Source organism: Pavona decussata, unplaced genomic scaffold, assembly GCF_977016875.1.
Source record: "Pavona decussata unplaced genomic scaffold, jaPavDecu1.1 SCAFFOLD_72, whole genome shotgun sequence".
In the NCBI taxonomy this organism is placed as follows: domain Eukaryota; kingdom Metazoa; phylum Cnidaria; class Anthozoa; order Scleractinia; family Agariciidae; genus Pavona; species Pavona decussata.
In genome coordinates this window covers 3810687-3832470 of record NW_028145491.1, presented here as the reverse complement: position 1 = coordinate 3832470, position 21784 = coordinate 3810687, and the positions used below count along the sequence as shown (strand labels likewise).

General features: G+C 40.1%; 3 protein-coding genes and 1 non-coding gene across 4 annotated transcripts; 3 read left to right on the top strand and 1 right to left on the bottom strand.

The window, feature by feature from the left end:
• The first annotated feature begins 165 nt into the window (after positions 1 to 165).
• LOC146477049 (uncharacterized) lies at positions 166 to 10594 on the top strand. Its single transcript, XM_085113914.1, has 6 exons — positions 166 to 836; positions 6784 to 6923; positions 7460 to 7528; positions 7794 to 7945; positions 8467 to 8565; positions 9644 to 10594. Exons 1-6 carry the CDS (start codon positions 317 to 319, stop codon positions 9708 to 9710), a joined length of 1047 nt encoding a protein of 348 aa, XP_084970040.1. The 5' UTR covers positions 166 to 316; the 3' UTR covers positions 9711 to 10594.
• Positions 1375 to 3161, top strand: LOC146477051 (uncharacterized). Its single transcript, XM_085114099.1, has one exon. The coding sequence runs from the start codon at positions 1500 to 1502 to the stop codon at positions 3159 to 3161; it is 1662 nt and encodes a 553-aa protein (XP_084970225.1). The 5' UTR covers positions 1375 to 1499.
• On the top strand, positions 3274 to 6791 carry LOC146477050 (uncharacterized). The gene has a single exon (XM_085114127.1). It carries the CDS (start codon positions 3274 to 3276, stop codon positions 4069 to 4071), a length of 798 nt encoding a protein of 265 aa, XP_084970253.1. The 3' UTR covers positions 4072 to 6791.
• A 9631-nt stretch (positions 10595 to 20225) lies between the features above and the next one.
• Positions 20226 to 20299, bottom strand: Trnas-aga (transfer RNA serine (anticodon AGA)). The gene has a single exon. It is a non-coding gene; the product is annotated as a tRNA-Ser (tRNA).
• Between the last annotated feature and the right edge of the window lie 1485 nt (positions 20300 to 21784).

Sequence of the window (21784 nt, the reverse complement as noted above, 5' to 3'; positions counted from 1 at the left end):
TTGCTCAAATTTAATTTAGTAGGGCCCTTGTTGCTCTCACTTTTGTTTGTTTATTTTATTTTTTATTAGAGCCCTTGTTGCTCCAATTTAATTTAGTAGGGCCCTTGTTGCTCTCACTTTGGTTTTGTTTATTTTATTTTTATTAGAGCCCTTGTTGCTCTCACGTTATTTTGCTTAACATTATTCGCTTTAACAGGCGCCTGCGGCGACACTTTGTCACCCATGACTGTCTAGTTGCTTACTGTATTCAGTGCTTGTAATTTTCCATTGCAGTGTTAGTTCTTGGTTCTGGTTTTGTTTCCTTTTTTATTTGTAGATGCCTCCTCGCCGTTCTCAAAGGTCCAAGCGCCCGTCATCTCAGGCCTTAGAGGCTTTAGTAACCTCCCCTCCGCGGCGGGCCCGACGGCAGAATGCAGTTTCGGAAGGTAACTTGACGTCATCTGAACAACCAGCTTCAATGATGCCGGAGGTTTTGGTGTCAGCCCCTTCCACCGCAACAGTTTCAACCCTGGCGGATCCTGCCACTGCGATTCTTTCTTCGCCAGTGCTGGAGCAACTTGTATCCTGGGTGACGGAGGAAGTTACACGGAAGTTCCAGCCATTGTTTGAGCATTTGAGATCCTTGCCTCAGGTAGCGCAGACTCCTGACTTCACACCAGCTCCGCCTCAATCACTCCCTGTATCTTCCGTGCCTCCAGCCCCAGTGCCGTCCACTCATGCGCAGTCCTCTGGGTCCACCTTGCAGCACAGTTTGGGCCCAGTTTCACAGATACAGAATGCAGTGGAGGTGCCAGCTGTACATGACGGAGTTCAATCGGTTTTGGCATCCCTGTCAGGTGAGCAGCAAGTGCTCCCTGGGACCCAGCGTCCCAATGATATATTTATGTCTGTGAATTTGCCACTTGATGCGCGAGTTCCAGCTAAAATTCGTAGCAAAATCTTGCAAAATGAATTTGTTGATTTTGGCTCTCTACTTGTAAACCCGGCATTTGAAGATAAATTTCAAATTACGCTTCAACCATCACGGGAAGGCACCTCCCCATCCCTAGCTCTTGAACCAGTTAACAAGGCAAAGCGGATTACGTCAGTAGATGTTTGGCTACAGGCCTTTCATGTATTTGTAGGTATTTATACAGCACAGTATCCCCATGAGGCCCCAGGCCTCATGAAGTATGGGGCCACTATTCAGGATCTGGCTGCTAGGGGGCATAATTGGCGTTTTTACGATGAAAATTTTCGATTCCTGCGCCAGTCTCAGGCCACAACTCTCCCATGGGGGACGATACATTGGGAATTGTGGCTGAGATCTCAGGGTAATGCTAAGAAAATTAATTCCACCAGCAGCGCCGCCAAGCCCCTCGATGTCCCCCGAGGTTATTGTTTTAAGTACATGTATCACAAAGGGGGCCATTGCTCAGGATGCTCTTTTAAGCATTCCTGCTCTAAATGTGATGGCCCCCATCGGGCCGTAAATTGTAATTTTCGTGCCTACGGAAAAAATGGTGCATCAAACTTTCCCAATCAACGCAACAATAAACCCTCCAGCAGCCAGACCCAACCCCAGCCTACCCCCACAGGGGCTTCCAACACCCGTAAACAGTGATCGTTTGCAATTTTTTCTTTCTGGGTATATCCCTTCAGTAGTCCAGCTTTTATCTAATGGCTTCCATTATGGTTTTTCTTTGCATTATGACGGGCCCCAAGACTCTTCATGCGCTAAAAACCTCCTTTCTGCAATTCAAAACCCTGAAGCAGTTGATGCCAAAATTGAAAAGGAAATTACAGCTCAACGACTTGCTGGCCCCTTTTCCTCTCCACCCTTTTCCCAATTTCGTATATCTCCCCTTGGTTTGGTCCCTAAAAAGACAGAGGGTGAATTCCGTTTGATTCACCACCTTTCTTTCCCTCGAGGTTCATCTTTAAACGATGGTATTTTGTCTGAATTTTCCAGTGTATCTTACGCTACAGTGGACGATGCCATTCGTACCATCAAAACTGTTGGCCAGGGCTGTTTTCTGGCCAAAACAGATATCAAGAATGCTTTTCGCATCATTCCTATTCGACCTCAAGATTACAATCTTTTGGGAATTTTTTGGAGAGGATTATATTATTATGACCGCTGTATGCCGATGGGTTGCTCTAGCTCTTGCAAAACTTTTGAAATGTTTTCTTCTGCTATCGAATGGATTGCCCAAAAGAAATTGCATATCGATCACATTTTGCACTTGCTGGATGACTTTCTTATAGTTTCGCCCACTCACAATTTGTGCAAACAACAGTTAGATTTATTTTTAATGTTATGTCATTATTTGGGCATTCCTATGGCACCGGAAAAAACTCTTGGCCCATTCTCAACCATTTCATTTGCGGGTATTGAGTTGGACTCTGTCAAAATGGAAGCACGGCTACCTCCAGATAAGTTAGCTAAGTGCCAGGATTTAATTTCAGGTTTTCTTAGACGTCGCAAAGTTACTTTACGTGAGATTCAGTCTTTAACAGGGATATTAAACTTTGCATGTTCAGTAGTTGTTCCCGGTAGGCCATTCCTGCGACGTCTCATTGATCTGACGCTGGGCATTCGCAGCCCTCATTTTCTTATCAGGGTAACCCGAGAAGTTAAGGAAGATCTTAAGGTTTGGCAGCAATTCCTGGCTAGTTTTAATGGCCGTTCCTTTTTTCTTTCTGATGTATGGTCTAATTCGCATCAGCTACAATTGTATACAGACGCATCCGGTGCCATCGGTTTTGGCGCAGTTTTTGGCAAGCATTGGTGTTATGGTGAATGGCCAGAGAGCTGGCGTCACCACAACATTGCATTTCTTGAATTTTATCCCATCGTCCTTAGCCTGCATCTCTGGGGACATGCATTTAAGGATCAGCGTGTGTTGTTTTTTACTGATAACGAGGCTTTAGTACATGTTATCAACAAACAGACTTGTCGTGACAAGGACTTAATGTTTTTTGTGCGTAAGCTGGTTCTGGTTTGTCTTCATTACAATATTTGCTTTAAAGCAAAGCATGTTCCAGGCGTCGAGAACAAATTGGCTGATTCTTTGTCTCGGTTACAGTTGCAGATTTTCAAACAGCTGGCACCAGCTTACATGCACGAAGTTCCCACAGCGATACCTCCTCATCTGCAGCCGCTCAGTTGGCATCCGTAGCTTCCTTTTTACTTCGGTCTAGCCTTCAGCCCTCATCCATACCGACTTATCAGTTGCTTGGAAGCTTTTTCTTCAGTTTTTCATTTCTACATTTCAACTCCCTTTTAGGGCAATGCCTATTTCACCGTCCGTTCTGGCCTTGTTTATAGCCTATCTGTTTCGCTCTCATTACGCTCCATCCACGGTGATGACGTATGTCTCGGCTTTGGGTTACTGCCATAAGCTTCAGGGTTTCCCGGATCCGTCTAAAGTTTTTTATGTCTCGCAAATGCTTAAAGGTTTTAACAAAGTTGGGTTTCGCCTGGATAGTCGTCTTCCTATTACACTGCCAATTTTAGATAAATTGCTTTCCGTGGCACCTTCGTTGGTCGGTTCCTCTTACCAAATTTGTCAGTTTCAGGCGATGTGTTCCCTGGCATTCTTTGCCTTTTTACGCATTGGTGAAATGACTTCCACTGGTGGGCGTAATGAGAATTCTCCCCTCCAAATTTCGCAGATTAGTAAACTGCTCAATGCTTCGCAGGAAATAATCGCATTTAAAATTACTTTTGGAAACTTTAAACATAGCTACAATGAACGCCCCTTTTCCATCACAGTCTCTCGCCAGCCACAAGCTTGCCCTGTTGAATTTTTGGCTAAATATTTGGCAATGCGGGGATCCAGACCGGGTGCTTTGTTCATTGCAGTGGATGGGACTCCTGTTTCTCGTTCGTATTTTGCAAATCAGTTGTCGTCTGCTATACAGTTTTGTGGTTTGTCCTCTTCAGTTTACAAGGGGCACAGCTTTCGAATTGGTGCTGCTTCCCATGCTGCAGATAAGGGGTTATCCGATGCTCAAATTCGCCTCTTAGGACGGTGGAAGTCTAATGCATTTCAAAAGTATCTAAGAATGCCTAGTCTTTGTTCTTAACGCTTTCATTCACTAGCCATCCAGCAGGTGCAATTTGCCTTAGTTTACTGTGTTATTTATCTATACCTTAAGTATCAGCTAGCATGGGCGGCTCTTGCTTTTGGTTTACATGCGATCATTATTTTTATTGCTCATTGGTGGCGGGTGGTTGTCATAACATACCATTGTCGATTGTACAGGGCATTTGGGTGATGGTGTTTGCACCTGTATTACATACTGTTGATCTTGGGCATAAGCCTCGCATGGGCGGCTTTTGCCTTGGGTTGGCATGGTGTGGAGTACTTTGAGTCAGGTTTTTGATGGGTTCAGCCTGCAAGGGCGGCTTAACTTTATTTCACCTAGTTAAATTATTTATTGTTGCTCAAGGCATCAGCTAGCATGGGCGGCTTTTGCGTTGGGTTGGCATTCTGTATAGTACCTTGTACACATTTACTTGGAGGTCACGTTGGCAAGACGTTCATGTTTTTATTCACATAGCTTAGTTTGTTATGGTTAATCCAAGGCAATAGCTAGCACGGGCGGCTCTTGCTTTGGGTTGACATCATGGATAGTCATATTTAGCATGTTTACAAATTGTTTAGTTTGCAAAGGCAACTAAACTTGTCTTTCCTGTGGTGAATTTTTCATGTGTTTATTTCACATAGCTTAGTTTGTCATGGTTGCTCCAAGGCATTAGCTAGCATGGGCGGCTCTTGCTTTAGGTTGACCTCATGTATAGTAATATTTAGCAAGTTTACCAATTGTTTAGTTTGCAAAGGCAACTAAACTGGTCTTTCCTGTATTGGATTTTTCATGTTTTTATTTCACATAGTTTCGTCGGTTAGGGTTGATCCAAGGCATTAGCTAGCACGGGCGGCTCTTGCTTTGGGTTGACATCATGTATAGTAATATTTAGCAACTTTACCAATTGTTTAGTTTGCAAAGGCAACTAAACTGGTCTTTCCTGTATTGGATTTTTCATGGTTTTATTTCACATAGTTTAGTTTGTTATGATTGATCCAAGGCATTAGCTAGCATGGGTAGCTCTTGCTTTGGGTTGACCTAATAATTATTCTATTGAAAAGGTTACAGATGGGTTTAGTCTGCAAGGGCGACTCAACCTGTCTTTCCTGTTTTGTATTTCATTTTTCTTGTTGCTGCGTTTGCCTGGGGTGGGGGGGCTTGTGTACGGACACATGCTTTGGCGTTTTCAGTGCCCTCACCTTTACTGGGCCAAACTTTGTATCAAGGATTTGATTGAAAAATATTTTATAATAAATGCGGCTATGGGATTTTACCCATAGCCATTTACTCCAGTCATTGAATGTGGTATTTTGCCCAGTAAACATAGCTCAGGCAAGGCAGCATGTTGGGGTTGTGCTAATTATTTGTAAGGGAGAAAAGGCATAAAGAAAATATTTGCTTGCAAATAGGATTTTTATGTCTCTTCTTCCGAGTGAGTATTGTTCAGTTCCCTGGGGGCCTGGGACTTGGGGTGGCAGGTATTCACATTTCAGCCGATACCCTTTAGGAGTCTTATGCTGGCCATGTGACCAGGCATCCACGTGAGTGTTACTTCAGTTCATCTTGACGGTGGTTGAAGACACGCTTTTTCATCCCTCCTCCTCCCCTTGTCCCAGCCACTCCCCTTTTATTTATTATTGGTTTGTATTATAGTTATGGCGTTTTCAGTGCCCTCACCTTTACTGGGCCAAACTTTGTATCAAGGATTTGATTGAAAAATATTTTATAATAAATGCGGCTATGGGATTTTACCCATAGCCATTTACTCCAGTCATTGAATGTGGTATTTTGCCCAGTAAACATAGCTCAGGCAAGGCAGCATGGTGGGGTTGTGCTAATTATTTGTAAGGGAGAAAAGGCATAAATATATTTATTGATTTAACTTTATTAAAACATCAGGACTTAAACTTAATACTAAAATTGCATTAATTATATTATTAAAATACTAATCTACTACTAAATTAAATGTAATAACAGCAAAAAATAGAAACAATAACAAAATAAAGTGCCTGCTTTCCATGAATGCCGTTTGAATTAATTAACTTAATCATTATCAAAGAGGAAACCCCTACAGCCGGATTTAAAACTAGCAAGAGATTGTGCTTGCCGCAGATTGATAATAAGGTAAGCTGTTCCAGAGCAACGCACCACTGTAGCTGAAACTGGTTTTTAGAAAATTGGTGCGGGGGAGTGGGACAGCTAGTTTGCCTTTCACAATTCCTAAGAGAATAGGTAGATATTGCACTCCGATTAGTAAACATTGATTTCAAATAATCAGGGGCGAGACCATTGAGAGATTTATAGACCATGGTGGCTGTTTTTTAATTCACATTGAAGGTTAAGTTTTTGCCAGCCAAGTTTAACAAAGAGATCATCTGCATTGGCATCATATGAAGAAGAGCCCTAGGTTAAAATATGTGCAGCACAATTCTGTAGTTTATGTAGTTTAATAGAAAGAGATTTAATTGAAAGATGATGTCATTGTGATGTTGGTGACTTTTAGATCTAAAACTCACTACTCATCTTTTATAGCTAAAAAGTATCTTTTCGGGGTTATTTGATGGTTAAAAATCTAAATAAAACAGTTTTTGGGGTAGTTGCCCCTTTTTCAGGTTTTTTAAAAACATTACGGTAGTGAAGCTATACCCAAGATATTCTTTATTGGAGTTTTACCAATATTATTTTTCAATTTTCGGATTTTTGTTTCAGTTGACTGGTCAGATGTGGTTTTTTCAGACACGCAGATAAATGAAGATGCGTATGTACGGTTCATAAAAGCAGAGTATAAAGACATTCGTAATGAGGAATTGCCAGATTATAAGGAGGAGGAAGCCCGCAATGGGGTAAAGTAATTGAATTGCATCATACTTCAGGAGTGAGGGCAAATCTGCAAAGGAAATACAGCTTGATTTGATTTTTCAATTTTAAATTAATTATGCTATGTACAGTTAGTTAGATCCTGATGGAATATCAAACCACTTGGCACAAGTATATCAAATTTTCCCAATTAATTGGCCCCCTCCCTTCATGTATCTGTGTGCAACAAGTGTTTCAGAATCCAAAATAACAAACTTGCATTGAGAAATAGAATATGGAATTTACTTCAAAGGATATTGCCAGAGAAATACATGTAGTATCTTCTAGTGTAAAGTAAACAAAGTGTCTCCCCTCATAAAGACACAACAGAAGGAGAAAAGCTGTCTTGCAAACCATAAATCTCAAGATCTCAGAGTTCAATGGGCTAACATATGCAGGACTCTGTTTGATAGAATACTGTCAAAAAAAAGATGGAGAAAAATTAATATTGGCATGTCTAAAATGATGGACACAGTATTTGGAAATTCAAACATGTGTCTGTTTTTACAGTTTATATTATTATTTACAGTTTACGATTGACAGGTGGGAATTCCTCAATCATGAAGCCTTGAAACGAATTGCTGCAAATAGGAGTAAGGTTAGCCATCTGTAATTTAATTCTCCAGTTCTCTGTCATTGCTATCATCATCATCATCATCATCATTATAACATCATCAACAACAACCAACACCATAAGTGCTGCCACTATCACCCCTTAACCCACAGTCACCACCACCATCAAATTTCTCATGATTGTCATCATCATCATCATCACCTGCAACATCATCTCCCTTGTCAATATCATCACCATTGTAGTCTTCATTATCAATTCAAGCATCTAAAGGTTTTCCTTCTCCTTATAGTTTCAGCTTGTGAGAATGCTTTCCCCTCTTGAGATACAAAAGGCCAGAGATATTTTCCATGCTTTTGATAAAGATGAAGATGGGTATATAAACTCACACGAAGTTGCTGTAGGATTTAACCGTTGGTTTGGTAACTTGAGAGTATTCAACAAGTAAGTTGATGAACACCCTAAGTTTAGTCAGATATAATTCTCACAATTCATTTTGTAAAACACTGGAAAATTGTGAGCAACATGAGACCAAGAGTAACTTGTGTCCTTTTTCCAAGCACCTCTAGATCTTCAATTTTTTTTCAGGTTAAAAGTTTTAGAAAAAACATGTTTTCAAAAATAAAACCTATTGTTGTTTTTCTTAAACTTTTAATTTTTGTTTACTTTTCAAAGCTGTTAGGAGTGTTCCTCAGAATTTTGAAAAGAGCTTAAATATTCATTTTAGATTTAAGTAGATTTCAATGCCCAAAGTGGAATCAAATTATTATTTTTCTCCTCCTAAGGTATGACAGACATCCATAAACTCTTAAATTGTGTAACTTTCATGAGCTTTCCTAAAAAGGTCTACCATTTTGCAACTGCTTGTTTGTGTGGTTTGACTGTGAGAGCATAAGAGTTAACTCTGCTGTAGATCCCTATCGGAAAATGTATTTGACAATGTGGTTCATAAAATGTCTTCCTAGGAGTAGCTCATTTGGAACAGCCCTTGATCCTAAGAATGTGTCTGGACATATTGATCGCCATACCAGAATATTCATGGGTGCTGACACAGACAAAAACAGGTGCGAAGCAACACTGTTTTTTTTTTTTTGATACATGTAACAGTTGGTGCGTGGTAAGGCTGAGACTGAGATCAAGTAAGTTTGGTTTTCACGATGAAATGGTTGCTATTTCACCCCAAGGAAAGGCTGTTTGGTTGATTCCTGTAATCAAATCACCCAGGGACAGTTGGGTTAATCAATTACTCCCAGGAGAACGTGACATAAAAAAAAAACAGGTGGTCAAAACCATGATTTTGATTGCCGACATTTGTACACCCCTGGGACATGGTCAGAAAGGCTTAAAGGAACAGCAAAAAGGTGCATGGTTCAAATTAAGTTACTCCCCTAACTTGAACTATTTCTAACAATAGTTCCACTTCCTGTGCTGGGGTACGCTTTCCCATACCTGAGTGACTCTAGCAGTGGGTCATTATACAGTTCATCACCCAAGTGGTACCAGTCAACAAATTGTAACCCATCAAGGAATGATAGGAATGATGAACATTACTGTATATGCCAACTGTCCCGGATTATCCGGGGATTGATGATGGGAGGCTGGGGGGGGGGGGGGGGTGGTGTTACAAAAGAATGCTCTCCAGATTTTTTATCTCGAGAGGTAGACTAACTTTAGGGAAAATTAAGCAACTACCACGGCGACGACAACGAGTATGTCACAAAACGATAGGATTTAATGAGCAAACAATGGCCAGTATGTGCGTTTGAAATTTGGTACGTTTCTTCGCCGTCCTCAGCAAAACAATGTGATATGACCAAACTCAAGGACGTGTACACGTGATGGTGAATTTTTCATTCTCTGTCTTAACATGGACGCTGTTCCTACTAATTCTGTTTCTGGAGAGTTTGGTCACATTGTGCAAGTTGAAAGTTTTAGAATAATAGCAAAATGAACGCACCCCTCGTTTTCGTTGCCGTCGCCATAGTAACGGCTTAAACTCCTTTTTTTTTCTGGGTGAGTCCCTTCAAGAAGTTAAGCCTGACATTTAATCATTTCATCCATGTTGGTCAAACACCCGGCATACCTAATTGACAGCCACGTGAATGTATCAATTATCAAAACTGTATGTTTCTCTGTTTTCAGATTGGTTTCATGGGATGAATACTTGAGACAACAAGCCCTCTATATTATAGCTGCGAGGCCAAATTAATCATGATTCTCCCCCCCCCCTCCCCCTCCTTTTGCTGGGGAACTTCCCAATACAAGCTGGATAACCAAGAGTGATGTTTGCAGGACTTAGCAAGCAAGAAACAACAGACTTGAACCAACATCTAATATTGAAGCAATTGTTCATGATGAGTGATAAATGCACTAATATCAGAATGAGTCAGGACATTCTAGCACTTAACGTAACATATAAATGGACTTAAACAAATTAAATTTGAGAGGCGGTATTGTCGGTTTTGCCGAAACATGTACACGTACTCTCAAAGTCTTTTAAGTTTGAATATGGACGAAATATGGACGAAAGTTGCAATGTTAAATATACATGTATCTAGTACAAACATCAACATAAGAGCTTTATTAATAGCTTTCATTTAAATGGTTAAGCTTTAGGCCTTCATTGATAGCTATAGTTACAGCTAAATAAGACGCGACTAAATTGAGGTGAAATTGTTTAAGCCCCTGGTTGAAAATTTCCGGCGTCTACATTTTCGTTATGTTAAGATCTTCACAAGAGCACAAAATTGGGTGTTGTTAAGAGTTTACTTGGCGAATAGATTTTCCCAAAGTCTCTCGCTCGCTTCTCATTGAATCCACGCTCGCTCGCCAGAGCTCTGACGATCGCCCTTCGCACTTCTAAACAAGGTGCCGGCGATCGCGCTTCGCGCTCTCTGAGCTCGACTTGTAAGCAAGTCTATTTGGCGAAAAGCATTATGTTTGATATTCACATGTGTGACCTGTAGATACTTGGTTTGCTAGGTAAATAAGTAATACGGTGGTTGGATATTGATGTACATTTGATTTAATAAGAATGTAAATGGCCAAAGTTAGAGTGATTTATTAAACAGAAAAGTATGTCCCTTGCTCCGAGTTAATGTCGTGCTTGTCGGGCTTTTGTGGCCCAAAATGTCATCTTTTAAGACACGTGTTTCTTGCCCATCTGCGGATGTGTAAGGTTGTTTTGCATCATTTTCGTTACTGTTAAATATCATATAAATATATTCTTACAGACCTCCGCACGCCCTATCTTTGTGTGCAGTCGTTCCTTAAAATTTTACACGTACTGAGTTTTCGGCCCTACTATTGTTGCTGCGCATACGCTCTGCGCATCTCGAGATACTCGGGTTTCCTATGGATGGTGCCTACTAATACAGGGATAGTTTTGCACGGTTTAAAACTATGAAAAGAAAGCAGAACTTAGCAAGTGCTCTTGGTATCCATAAAGAAAATTGGGGGAAACCATGCATTTTTCAGAGATGATTAATGTTCAATTTGGAAAAAAACTCCATACATTGCTTTGTATTTTAGCACTTTTTAGAATTACTGCTACTTAATTGTCTCTAAAAAATGCTAAGCTTTAAGCAATAACCCTTGCTAAGATCTGCTTTCCCCCCATAGTAATAAACTGCGCAAAAATACCTCGTGTGTTAGTAGGCACCGTCCTTAATAGTAGCTTCAATCATACGTTAAAATTTGTCGGCCGATATCTTTTCTGTAGCACTTCCACACTTTTATAAATCGGGCCGACTTTCGTCCGGGTCTGCGAAGAATGCGAGTTGCGAGTTACAAACAGACTAAATAGAGATATTTCTAATCCTAGTCAAGGCAAAATAATAAGTTAGGGATCGCAAAGACTTCGGGAAAAATAAGCAATAACCCCTGGGTGGGCACTCTTTTCCTGGAGTTCAGTTTTAATATCTGCCTAGTTACACCCAGAGGGTTACATGTTTGGGTAAAAGTAGTGTTAGGGACCTATGCCATTGTTTTATAAAGCCCAGACAATGGTGAAAAATGGACGAATCCGATAATTTTTCTTTCGTACCTTTTTAAGGGAAGAAAAGAAGTAAGAACCCACGGCCACAAAAATAGGCCACTCTTAGGGGGTTGTTTTCAAAATTTCACACGAGCATTTGCGTCACTTTTATGCATAGGAGTACCCAAGGCTCTAAATTTATTTAGCAAAGAAATCCACCACTAAAACACTATGCCAGCTGATAAATAAAAGAAGCATCGTTTCCGAAAGACTAAACAAAAAAGGGTGTGGCAATCAAGTTTGTGGGTATTTTCCGAGTTGCTAATAACAAAATCTGAATGTAACGGAACTGCCCGCTATCCATAAATGATATAAACGATATAAGTGCAAGGGGTTTGCAAACATAAGAGTAAAGGTTTCCTTATGATGGCTACCGATCTTGACGGATCATTCGCAGTGATCATATCGAAACCTGGCGATACAAATGTCTGTATTCTTTCCATCACAGACGATCGCTCTCGATACCTAAAATACTGTTTTCAGCAATGGAGTGATCGTTGCCGATCATATGGAACGGCCAGCCGTAATGCATCCTCGGAGACTTGGTCAGATGTTCGTGTTTAAAATATGTATGTATGTATGTATGTACGTACGTACGTACGTACGTACGTACGTACGTACGTACGTACGTACGTACGTACGTACGTATGTATGTATGTATGTATGTATGTATGTATGTATGTATGTATGTATGTATGTATGTATGTATGTATGTATGTATGTATGTATGTATGTATGTATGTAACCTGTAATTGTCAGTAATTATTTGAAAAACAGAACTAACGTGAAATTTTGTTGGCTACGACTCATTTTCTAAACTATTGACTATTAGTATCGTTTTTATAAATTGGCACTCTTAGAAGCGTTTCCCTCGATTTTGCTTTTTTTCCAGCGAATTTTTCCTGCTGAGTTTTTTCCCCTTACACCTTTCTCGTGTTTTCTTTGCTTGCACATGCACGTGCACATGAATCCGCTCTTTGCAGTTTAATAAACGCGTGGGAAAATCTTAGAAACTCTGACGGAATGTAGCGATATGGAAAGTTGTGATGGTAAAGACCACGTAGTCGTGCAGTTAATCTTTGTTCACCATGGAGGATAATACCAAGTGTCAGGATGGTAAGCAATGTTTTATTCTATTTTGTTACCGTGCAATAGTAAACTTATTACGCGTAAATTAACTATCACAAAGCCGAAGTATCTGGCCAGTGATCTTTTCGCGTGCGCTTTATGTTGTTTAAGGACTACAGTAATCTCGCAACTCGCAACTCCACAACTTGCAAATTACCCAATCCCCATAGCAAGAATTACAGCTTGCACAGGTAAACTTTTAGACAACATTCGAACAAAGTTCAATAGGCACAGGGTCCTTTACGCTAAACATGTTACTGCCCTTGAAGGAAGAAATGGCTAGCTTAACATCAAGATCATTACAATAACGTTTAAGTAGCATGCGTAATCTGTTTTGTGCTGAAATAGAGAAGGGCCCAACTCAAGGTAATTTGAAAAATCGTGAAAAAATGGAGTGACGACTAGCAGGTATGTTAGGAAGGGTCTGAGTTTTAGTAATGTACTGCCTGATGACCCTCTCAACGATATGTCTGGGCAAAAGGATTTTACGTAAAACAATTTTTTTAATTTTTTAAAATTTTTGTTAAAATAAACTCCAGTGAGCAGCCCACAGCAACACATCTTGTCAACTTTTTTATTATCTCCTACCGGTTTCATCTGATAACAAAGACTTCGTCAGGGAGTTAAAACAAGAAAGTGAGGAAACTTATTTAATACCTAATCATTGTAGTACAAATCACGTTCCAACAAGGGTGAACAGCGAAATAAACCCAAAAAGCATTACGTGCAGGATATGACGGAAATCCTGCAACACGCTGAAAATGCGCAATGTTTCACCCCCCTCACGAAGTCTATGTTATCACACAAACCCCGTAGGAGATAATAGAGAAGTTGACAAGATCTGTTGCTGTGTGCTGCTCACTAGAGTTTATTTAACAAGAAGTTAACGCGTATGCATGAGCAGTTATTACTCTAGAGTAACCCATGAGCATGAATAGTTCTTACTTTTGAGTAACGCATGAGCATGAGCAGTTATTACCCATGATAAACGCATGAGCATGAGCAGTTATTACTCTTGAGTAACGCATGAGAATGAGCAGTTATTACCCTAGAGTATCCCATAAGCATGAGCAGTTATCACTCTAGAGCAAGGCATGAGCATAAACAGTCCTCACTTTTCAGTAACGCATGAGCATGAGCAGTTATTACTCTTGAATAACGCATGAGCATGAGCAGTTATTACTTATGAGTTCCGCATGAGCATGTGCAGTTATTACTTATGAGTTTCGCATGAGCATGAGCACTTATTACTCTTGAGTAACGCATGACCATGAGCAGTTATTACCCTAGAGTAACGCATGAGCATAAGAAGTTATCACTCTAGAGTAAGGCATGAGCATAAACAGTCCTCACTTTGAGTAACACATGAGGATGAGCAGTTATTACTCTTGAGTAACACATGAGCATGAGCAGTTATTACTTATGAGTTGCGCATGAGCATGTGCAGTTATTACTTATGAGTTTATCATAAGCATGAGCACCTGTTACTCTTGAGTAACGTATGAGCATGAGAAGTTATTACTTATAAGTTGTGCATAAGCATGAGCGCTTATTACTTATGAGTTGGGCATGAGCATGAGCTCTCATTACTCTTGAGTAACACATGAGCATAAGCAGTTATTACTTATGAGTTGCACATGAACATGAGCAGTTATTACTCCTGAGTAACACATGAGCATGAGCAGTTATTACTTATTAGTTGCGCATGAGCATGAGCAGTTATTACTTATGAGTTCCGCATGAGCATGTGCAGTTATTACTTATGAGTTTCGCATGAGCATGAGCACTTATTACTCTTGAGTAACGCATGACCATGAGCAGTTATTACCCTAGAGTAACGCATGAGCATAAGAAGTTATCACTCTAGAGTAAGGCATGAGCATAAACAGTCCTCACTTTGAGTAACACATGAGGATGAGCAGTTATTACTCTTGAGTAACACATGAGCATGAGCAGTTATTACTTATGAGTTGCGCATGAGCATGTGCAGTTATTACTTATGAGTTTATCATAAGCATGAGCACCTGTTACTCTTGAGTAACGTATGAGCATGAGAAGTTATTACTTATAAGTTGTGCATAAGCATGAGCGCTTATTACTTATGAGTTGGGCATGAGCATGAGCTCTCATTACTCTTGAGTAACACATGAGCATAAGCAGTTATTACTTATGAGTTGCACATGAACATGAGCAGTTATTACTCCTGAGTAACACATGAGCATGAGCAGTTATTACTTATTAGTTGCGCATGAGCATGAGCAGTTATTACTTTTGAGTTGCGCATGAGCATCAGCAGTTATTACTGATAAGTTGCGCATGAGCATCAGCAGTTATTACTCTTAAGTAACGAATGAACATGAGATGTTATTACCCTAGAGTAACGTATGACCATAAGCAGTTATCACTCTAGAATAAGGCATGAGCATAAACAGTCCTCACTTTGAGTAACGCATGAGCATGAGCAGTTATTACTTATGAGTTGCGCATGAGCATGTGCAGTTATTACTTATGAGTTTATCATAAGCATGAGCACCTGTTACTCTTGAGTAACGTATGAGCATGAGAAGTTGTTACTTATAAGTTGTGCATAAGCATGAGCAGTTATTACTTATGAGTTGGGCATGAGCATGAGCACTCATTACTCTTGAGTAACACATGAGCATAAGCAGTTATTACTTATGAGTTGCACATGAACATGAGCAGTTATTACTCCTGAGTAACACATGAGCATGAGCAGTTATTACTTATTAGTTGCGCATGAGCATAAGCAGTTATTACTTTTGAGTTGCGCATGAGCATCAGCAGTTATTACTCTTAAGTAACGAATGAACATGAGATGTTATTACCCTAGAGTAACGTATGAGCATAAGCAGTTATCACTCTAGAGTAAGGCATGAGCATAAACAGTCCTCACTTTAAGTAACGCATGAGCATGAGCAGTTATTACTTATGAGTTGCGCATGAGCATGTGCAGTTATTACTTATGAGTTTATCATAAGCATAAGCACCTGTTACCCTTGAGTAACGTATGAGCATGAGAAGTTATTACTTATAAGTTGTGCATAAGCATGAGCAGTTATTACTTATGAGTTGGGCATGAGCATGAGCACTCATTACTCTTGAGTAACACATGAGCATAAGCAGTTATTACTTATGAGTTGCACATGAACATGAGCAGTTATTACTCCTGAGTAACACATGAGGATGAGCAGTTATTACTTATTAGTTGCGCATGAGTATGAGCAGTTATTACTTTTGAGTTGCGCATGAGCATCAGCAGTTATTACTGATAAGTTGCGCATGAGCATGAGCAGTTATTACTCTTAAGTAACGAATGAACATGAGATGTTATTACCCTAGAGTAACGTATGAGCATAAGCAGTTATCACTCTAGAGTAAGGCATGAGCATAAACAGTCCTCACTTTGAGTAACGCATGAGCATGAGCAGTTATTACTCTTAAGTAACACATGAGCATGAGCAGTAATTAATTATAAGTTGCGCATGAGCATGTGCAGTTATTTATTATTAGCTGCGCATGAGCATGAGCAGTTATTACTCTTAAGTAACGCATGAGAATGAGCAGTTATTACTTATGAGTTGCGCATGAGCATCAGCAGTTATTACTTATGAGTCACGCATGAGCATGAGCAGTTATTACTTATGAGTAACGCATGAGCATGGGAAGTTATTGCTCTTGAGTAACGCATGAGCATGAGCACTTATTACTCTTGAGTTGCGCATGAACATGAACTGTTCTCACTCTTGAGTAGCGAATAAGCATAAGCAGTGATTACTTATGCGTTGCGCATGAGCATGAGCACACATTACTCTTGAGTTGCGCATGAACATGAACTGTTCTCACTCTTGAGTAGCGAATAAGCATGAGCAGTGATTACTTATGAGTTGCGCATGAGCATCAGCAGTTATTACTCTTGAGTAACGCATCAGTAACGCGTGAGCATGAGCCGTTATTACCCTACCGTAACGCATGAGCATGAGCAGTTATTACTCATGAGTAACGCATGAGCATGGGCAGTTATTACTCTTGAGTAATGCATGAGCATGAGCAGTTATTACCCTACAGTAATGCATGAGCATGAGCAGTTATTACTCATGAGTAACGCATGAGCATGAGCAGTTATTACTCATGAGTAACGCATGAGCATGTGCAGTTATTACTTATGAGTTTATCATAAGCATGAGCACCTGTTACTCTTGAGTAACGTATGAGCATGAGAAGTTATTACTTATAAGTTGTGCATAAGCATGAGCAGTTATTACTTATGAGTTTATCATAAGCATGATCACCTATTACTCTTGAGTAACGTATGAGCATGAGACGATATTACTTATAACTTGTGCATGAGAATGAGCAGTTATTACTTATGAGTTAAGCATGAGCACGAGCAGTTATTACTTATGAGTTGCGCATGAGCATCAGCAATTATTACTTATGAGTAATACATGAGCATGAGCAGTTATTACTTATGAGTAACGCATGAGCATGTGAAGTTATCACTCTTGAGTTACGCATGAGTATGAGCAGTTATTACTTATGAGTTGCGCATTAGCATGAACAATTAATTACTTATAAGTTACGCATGAGTATGAGCAGTTATTACTGATGAGTTGCGGATGAGCATGTGCAGTTAGTACTTATGAGTTTCCTATGAGTATAAGCACTTATTACTGTTAAGTAGCGCATGAGCATAAGCAGTTATTACTGATCAGTTGCGCGTGAACATGAGCAGTTATTACTCTTGAGTAACGCATTAGCATGTGCAGTTATTACATTTATGAGTTGGGCATGACAATGCGCTGTTCTTAATTATGAGTTGCTTATGAGCACAAGCAGGTATTACTTATGAATAACGCATGAACATGTGCAGTTCTTACCTATGAGCTCCACATGAGCATGAGCAGTTATTACTGATAACTTGCGCAATAGCATGACCACTTATTTCTCTTAAGTAACGCATGAGCATTCGCAGTTATTACTCTTGAGTAACTCGTGAGCATGAGCAGTTATTGCTTATGAATTCCGCATGAGCATGAGCAGTTATTACTCTTGAGTAACGCATGAGCATGAGCAGTTATTACTTATGACTTTTGCATGAGCATGAACACTTATTACTCTTGAGTAACGCATGAGCATGAGCAGTTATTACTCTTGAGTAACGCATGAGCATCAGCAGTTACTACTTATGAGTTGGGCATGAGCAATAGCAATTATTAGTTGAGATTCGTACGAGCATGAGCAGTTATTACTTATGTGTTGCGCATGAGCATGCGCAATTATTATTTTTGAGTTACCCATGAGTATGAGCAATTATTACTTATGAGTTGCACATGAGCATGTGCAGTTATTACTTATGAGTTTCGCATGAGCATGAGCATTTATTACTCTTGAGTAACGCATGACCATGAGCAGTTATTACGTCTGAGTTGCGCATGAGCATCAGCAGTTATTTCTGTTGAGTAACGCATAAGCATGAGCAGTTATTACTTATAAGTAACGCATGAGCATGAGCAGTTATTTCTCTTGAGTAACATGAGCATGAGCAGTTATAATTTAAGAGTTGCGCATGACCATGTGCAGTTATTAGTTGTGAGATCTGCATGACCATGAGCACTTATTACTCATGAGTAATACATGAGCATGAAACGTTATTACTTATGAGTTGCCCATGACCATGTGCAGTTATTAGTTATGAGTTCTGCAGGAGCATAAGCAGTTATCATTGATGAGATGCGCATGAGCATATCCAGTTATTACTTATGAGTAACGCATTAGCATAAGACGTTATTACTTTTAAGTTGTGCATGAGCATGAGCAGTTATTACTGATGAGTTGGTCATTAGCATGAGCACTTATTACGGAAGAGTTGTGCATGAGCATGAGCACTTATTACTCTTAAGTAACGCATGAGAATGAGCAGTTATTGCTTATGAGTTGCGCATGAGCATTGCAGTTATTACCCTTGACTAACGCATGAGCATGAGCGGTTATTACTTATGCATTTCGCATGAGCATGAGCACTTATTACTCTTGAGTAACGCATGAGCGTGAGCGGTTATTACTGATGAGTTGCGCATGAGCATGAGCACTTGTTACTCTTGAGTAACGCATGAGAAAGAGCAGTTATTGCTTATGAGTTGCGCATGAGCATTGCAGTTATTACCCTTGACTAACGCATGAGCATGAGCGGTTATTACTTATGCATTTCGCATGAGCATGAGCACTTATTACTCTTGAGTAACGCATGAGAATGAGCAGTTATTGCTTATGAGTTGCGCATGGCATGTGCAGTTATTACTCTTGACTAGCGCATGAGCATGAGCAGTTATTACATATGACTTGCGCATGAGAATGCCCTGTTCTTAGTTATGAGTTGCGCATGAGCATGAGCAGTTAATACTTATGAGTAACGCATGAGCATGAGCAGTTATTACTGATGAGTTGGGCATGAGTGTTGCAGTTATTACCCTTGACTAACGCATGAGCATGAGCAGTTATTACTTATGCGTTTCCCATGAGCATGGGCACTTATTACTCTTGAGTAACGCATGAGCATGAGCAGTTATCACTGATGAGTTGCGCATGAACACAAGCAGTTATTACACTTGAGTAACGCATTAGCATGTGCAGTTATTACATATGACTTGCGCATGATAATGCCCTGTTCTTAATTATGAGTTGTGCATACACCATGAGCAGTTAATACTTATGAGTAGCACATGAGAATGAGCAGTTATTACTTATGAGTTGCACATGAGCATGTGCAGTTATTACTTATGAGTTGCACATGATCATGAGCAGTTATTAATTATGAGTTGCGCATGAGCATGAGCAGTAATTACTGATGACTTGCTCATTAGCCTAAGGAATTATTACTGATGAGTTTCGCATGAGCATGAGCACTTATTACTCTTAAGTAACGCATGAGAATGAGCAGTTATTGATTATGAGTTGCGCATGAGCATGTGCAGTTATTACTCTGGACTAACGCATGAGCATGAGCAGTTATTACTTATTACTTTCGAATGAAAATGAGCACTTATTACTCTTTAGAAACGCATGAGCATGAGTAGTTATTACTGATGAGTTGCGCATGAGCATAAGCACTTATTACTCTTGAGTAAACCATGATCATGAACAGTTATTAGTTATACGTTCTGCAAGAGGATAAGCAGTTATTACTCTTCGGTAACACACGAGCATGAGCAGTTATTACTTGTGAGTTCCGCATGAGCATGTGCAGTTATTACTGATGAGTTGCGCATGAGCATAAGCACTTATTACTCTTGAGTAACGCATGAGCATGAGCAGTTATTATTTATGAGTTCCGCATGAGCATGAGCAGTTATTACTCTTGAGTAACGCATGAGCATGAGCAGTTATTACTTATGTGTTGCGCATGAACATGAGCAGTTATTACTCTTGAGTAACGTATTAGCATGTGCAGTTATTACATATACGAGTTGTACTAACGCACAAACAACAACAACAACATATTAAATGTAAATTAGGAGAAACGAAGACTCGGAAAAAAATCCGAGTCCCAGATGGGATTTGAACCCACGACCCTCCGTGATCTAGTCGGATGCTCTAACCACTGAGCTACTGGAGACTCTATGGTGAGCAAGGCTCAAATTGTGGGTATTGACTTGAACCGCATCGCACGGCTACGCAGTCACATACTGACTCATGTGAACTCACTAACAGCATCGCGCTGTCACATTAAGGCATCAATCACATATGAAACTCACTAACAGCATCACGCTGTCACATTAAGGCATATTGAGATGCGTCCAACCAACCTCCCAAGTGAGTGTACTAAGGGACAAACAACAACAACAACATATTAAATGTAAATTAGGAGAAACGAAGACTCGGAAAAAAATCCGAGTCCAAGATGGGATTTGAACCCACGACCCTCCGTGATCTAGTCGGATGCTCTAACCACTCAGCTACTGGAGACTCTATGGTGAGCAAGGGTCAAATTGTGGGTATTGACTGGAACCGCATCGCACGGCTACGCAGTCACATACTGACTCATGTGAACAGTTCATGTGAACTCGTGGGTTCAAATCCCATCTGGGACTCGGATTTTTTTCCGAGTCTTCGTTTCCCCTAATTTACATTTAATATGTTGTTGTTGTTGTTTGTCCGTTAGTACACTCACTTGGGAGGTTGGTTGGACGCATCTCGATATGCCTTAATGTGACAGCGTGATGCTGTTAGTGAGTTTCATATGTGATTGATGCCTTAATGTGACAGCGCGATGCTGTTAGTGAGTTCACATGAGTCAGTATGTGACTGCGTACCCATGCAATGCGGTTCCAGTCAATACCCACAATTTGAGCCTTGCTCACCATAGAGTCTCCAGTAGCTCAGTGGTTAGAGCATCCGACTAGATCACGGAGGGTCGTGGGTTCAAATCCTATCTGGGACTCGGATTTTTTTCCGAGTCTTCGTTTCTCCTAATTTACATTTAATATATATGAGTTGGGCATGAAAATGCGCTGTTCTTAGTTATGAGTTGTGCATGAGCATGACCACTTATTACTCTTGAGTAACGCATGACCACGAGAAGTTATTACTTATGCGGTTCCAATGAGCATGTGCAGTTATTAGTTATGAGTTCTGCATGAGATGAGCAGTTATTATTGATGAGTTGTTCATTACCATGAGCAGTTATTTCTGATGAGTTGCGCATGAGCATGAGCAGTTATAATTTAAGAGTTGCGCATGAGCATGTGTAGTTATCAGTTATGAGTTCTCCATGAGCATGAGCACTTATTACTCATGAGTAATACATGAGCATGAGAAGTTATTACTTATGCGGTTCCCATGAGCATGAGCAGTTAATACTTATGAGTTCAGCATGAGCATCAGCAGTTATTACTGATGAGTTGCTCATTAGCATGAGCAGTTATTACTGATAAGTTGCGCATGACCATGAGCACTTTTTACTCTTGAGCAACGCATGAGTTGCTCATGAGCATCAGCAGTAATTACTGATGAGTTGCTCATTAGCATGAGCAGTTATTACTGATGAGTTGCGCATGAGCATGTGCAGTTATTACTCTTGTCTAACGCATGAGCATGAGCAG

Coding starts and splice junctions, on each gene's coding strand:
- LOC146477049 (XM_085113914.1), top strand. CDS start 317: ATGCCTCCTCGCCGTTCTCAAAGGTCCAAGCGCCCGTCATCTCAGGCC. Junction 7,946..8,466: donor AACTTGAGAGTATTCAACAA/GTAAGTTGATGA, acceptor ATGTCTTCCTAG/GAGTAGCTCATTTGGAACAG. Junction 8,566..9,643: donor GCTGACACAGACAAAAACAG/GTGCGAAGCAAC, acceptor CTCTGTTTTCAG/ATTGGTTTCATGGGATGAAT.
- LOC146477050 (XM_085114127.1), top strand. CDS start 3,274: ATGCCTATTTCACCGTCCGTTCTGGCCTTGTTTATAGCCTATCTGTTT.
- LOC146477051 (XM_085114099.1), top strand. CDS start 1,500: ATGGTGCATCAAACTTTCCCAATCAACGCAACAATAAACCCTCCAGCA.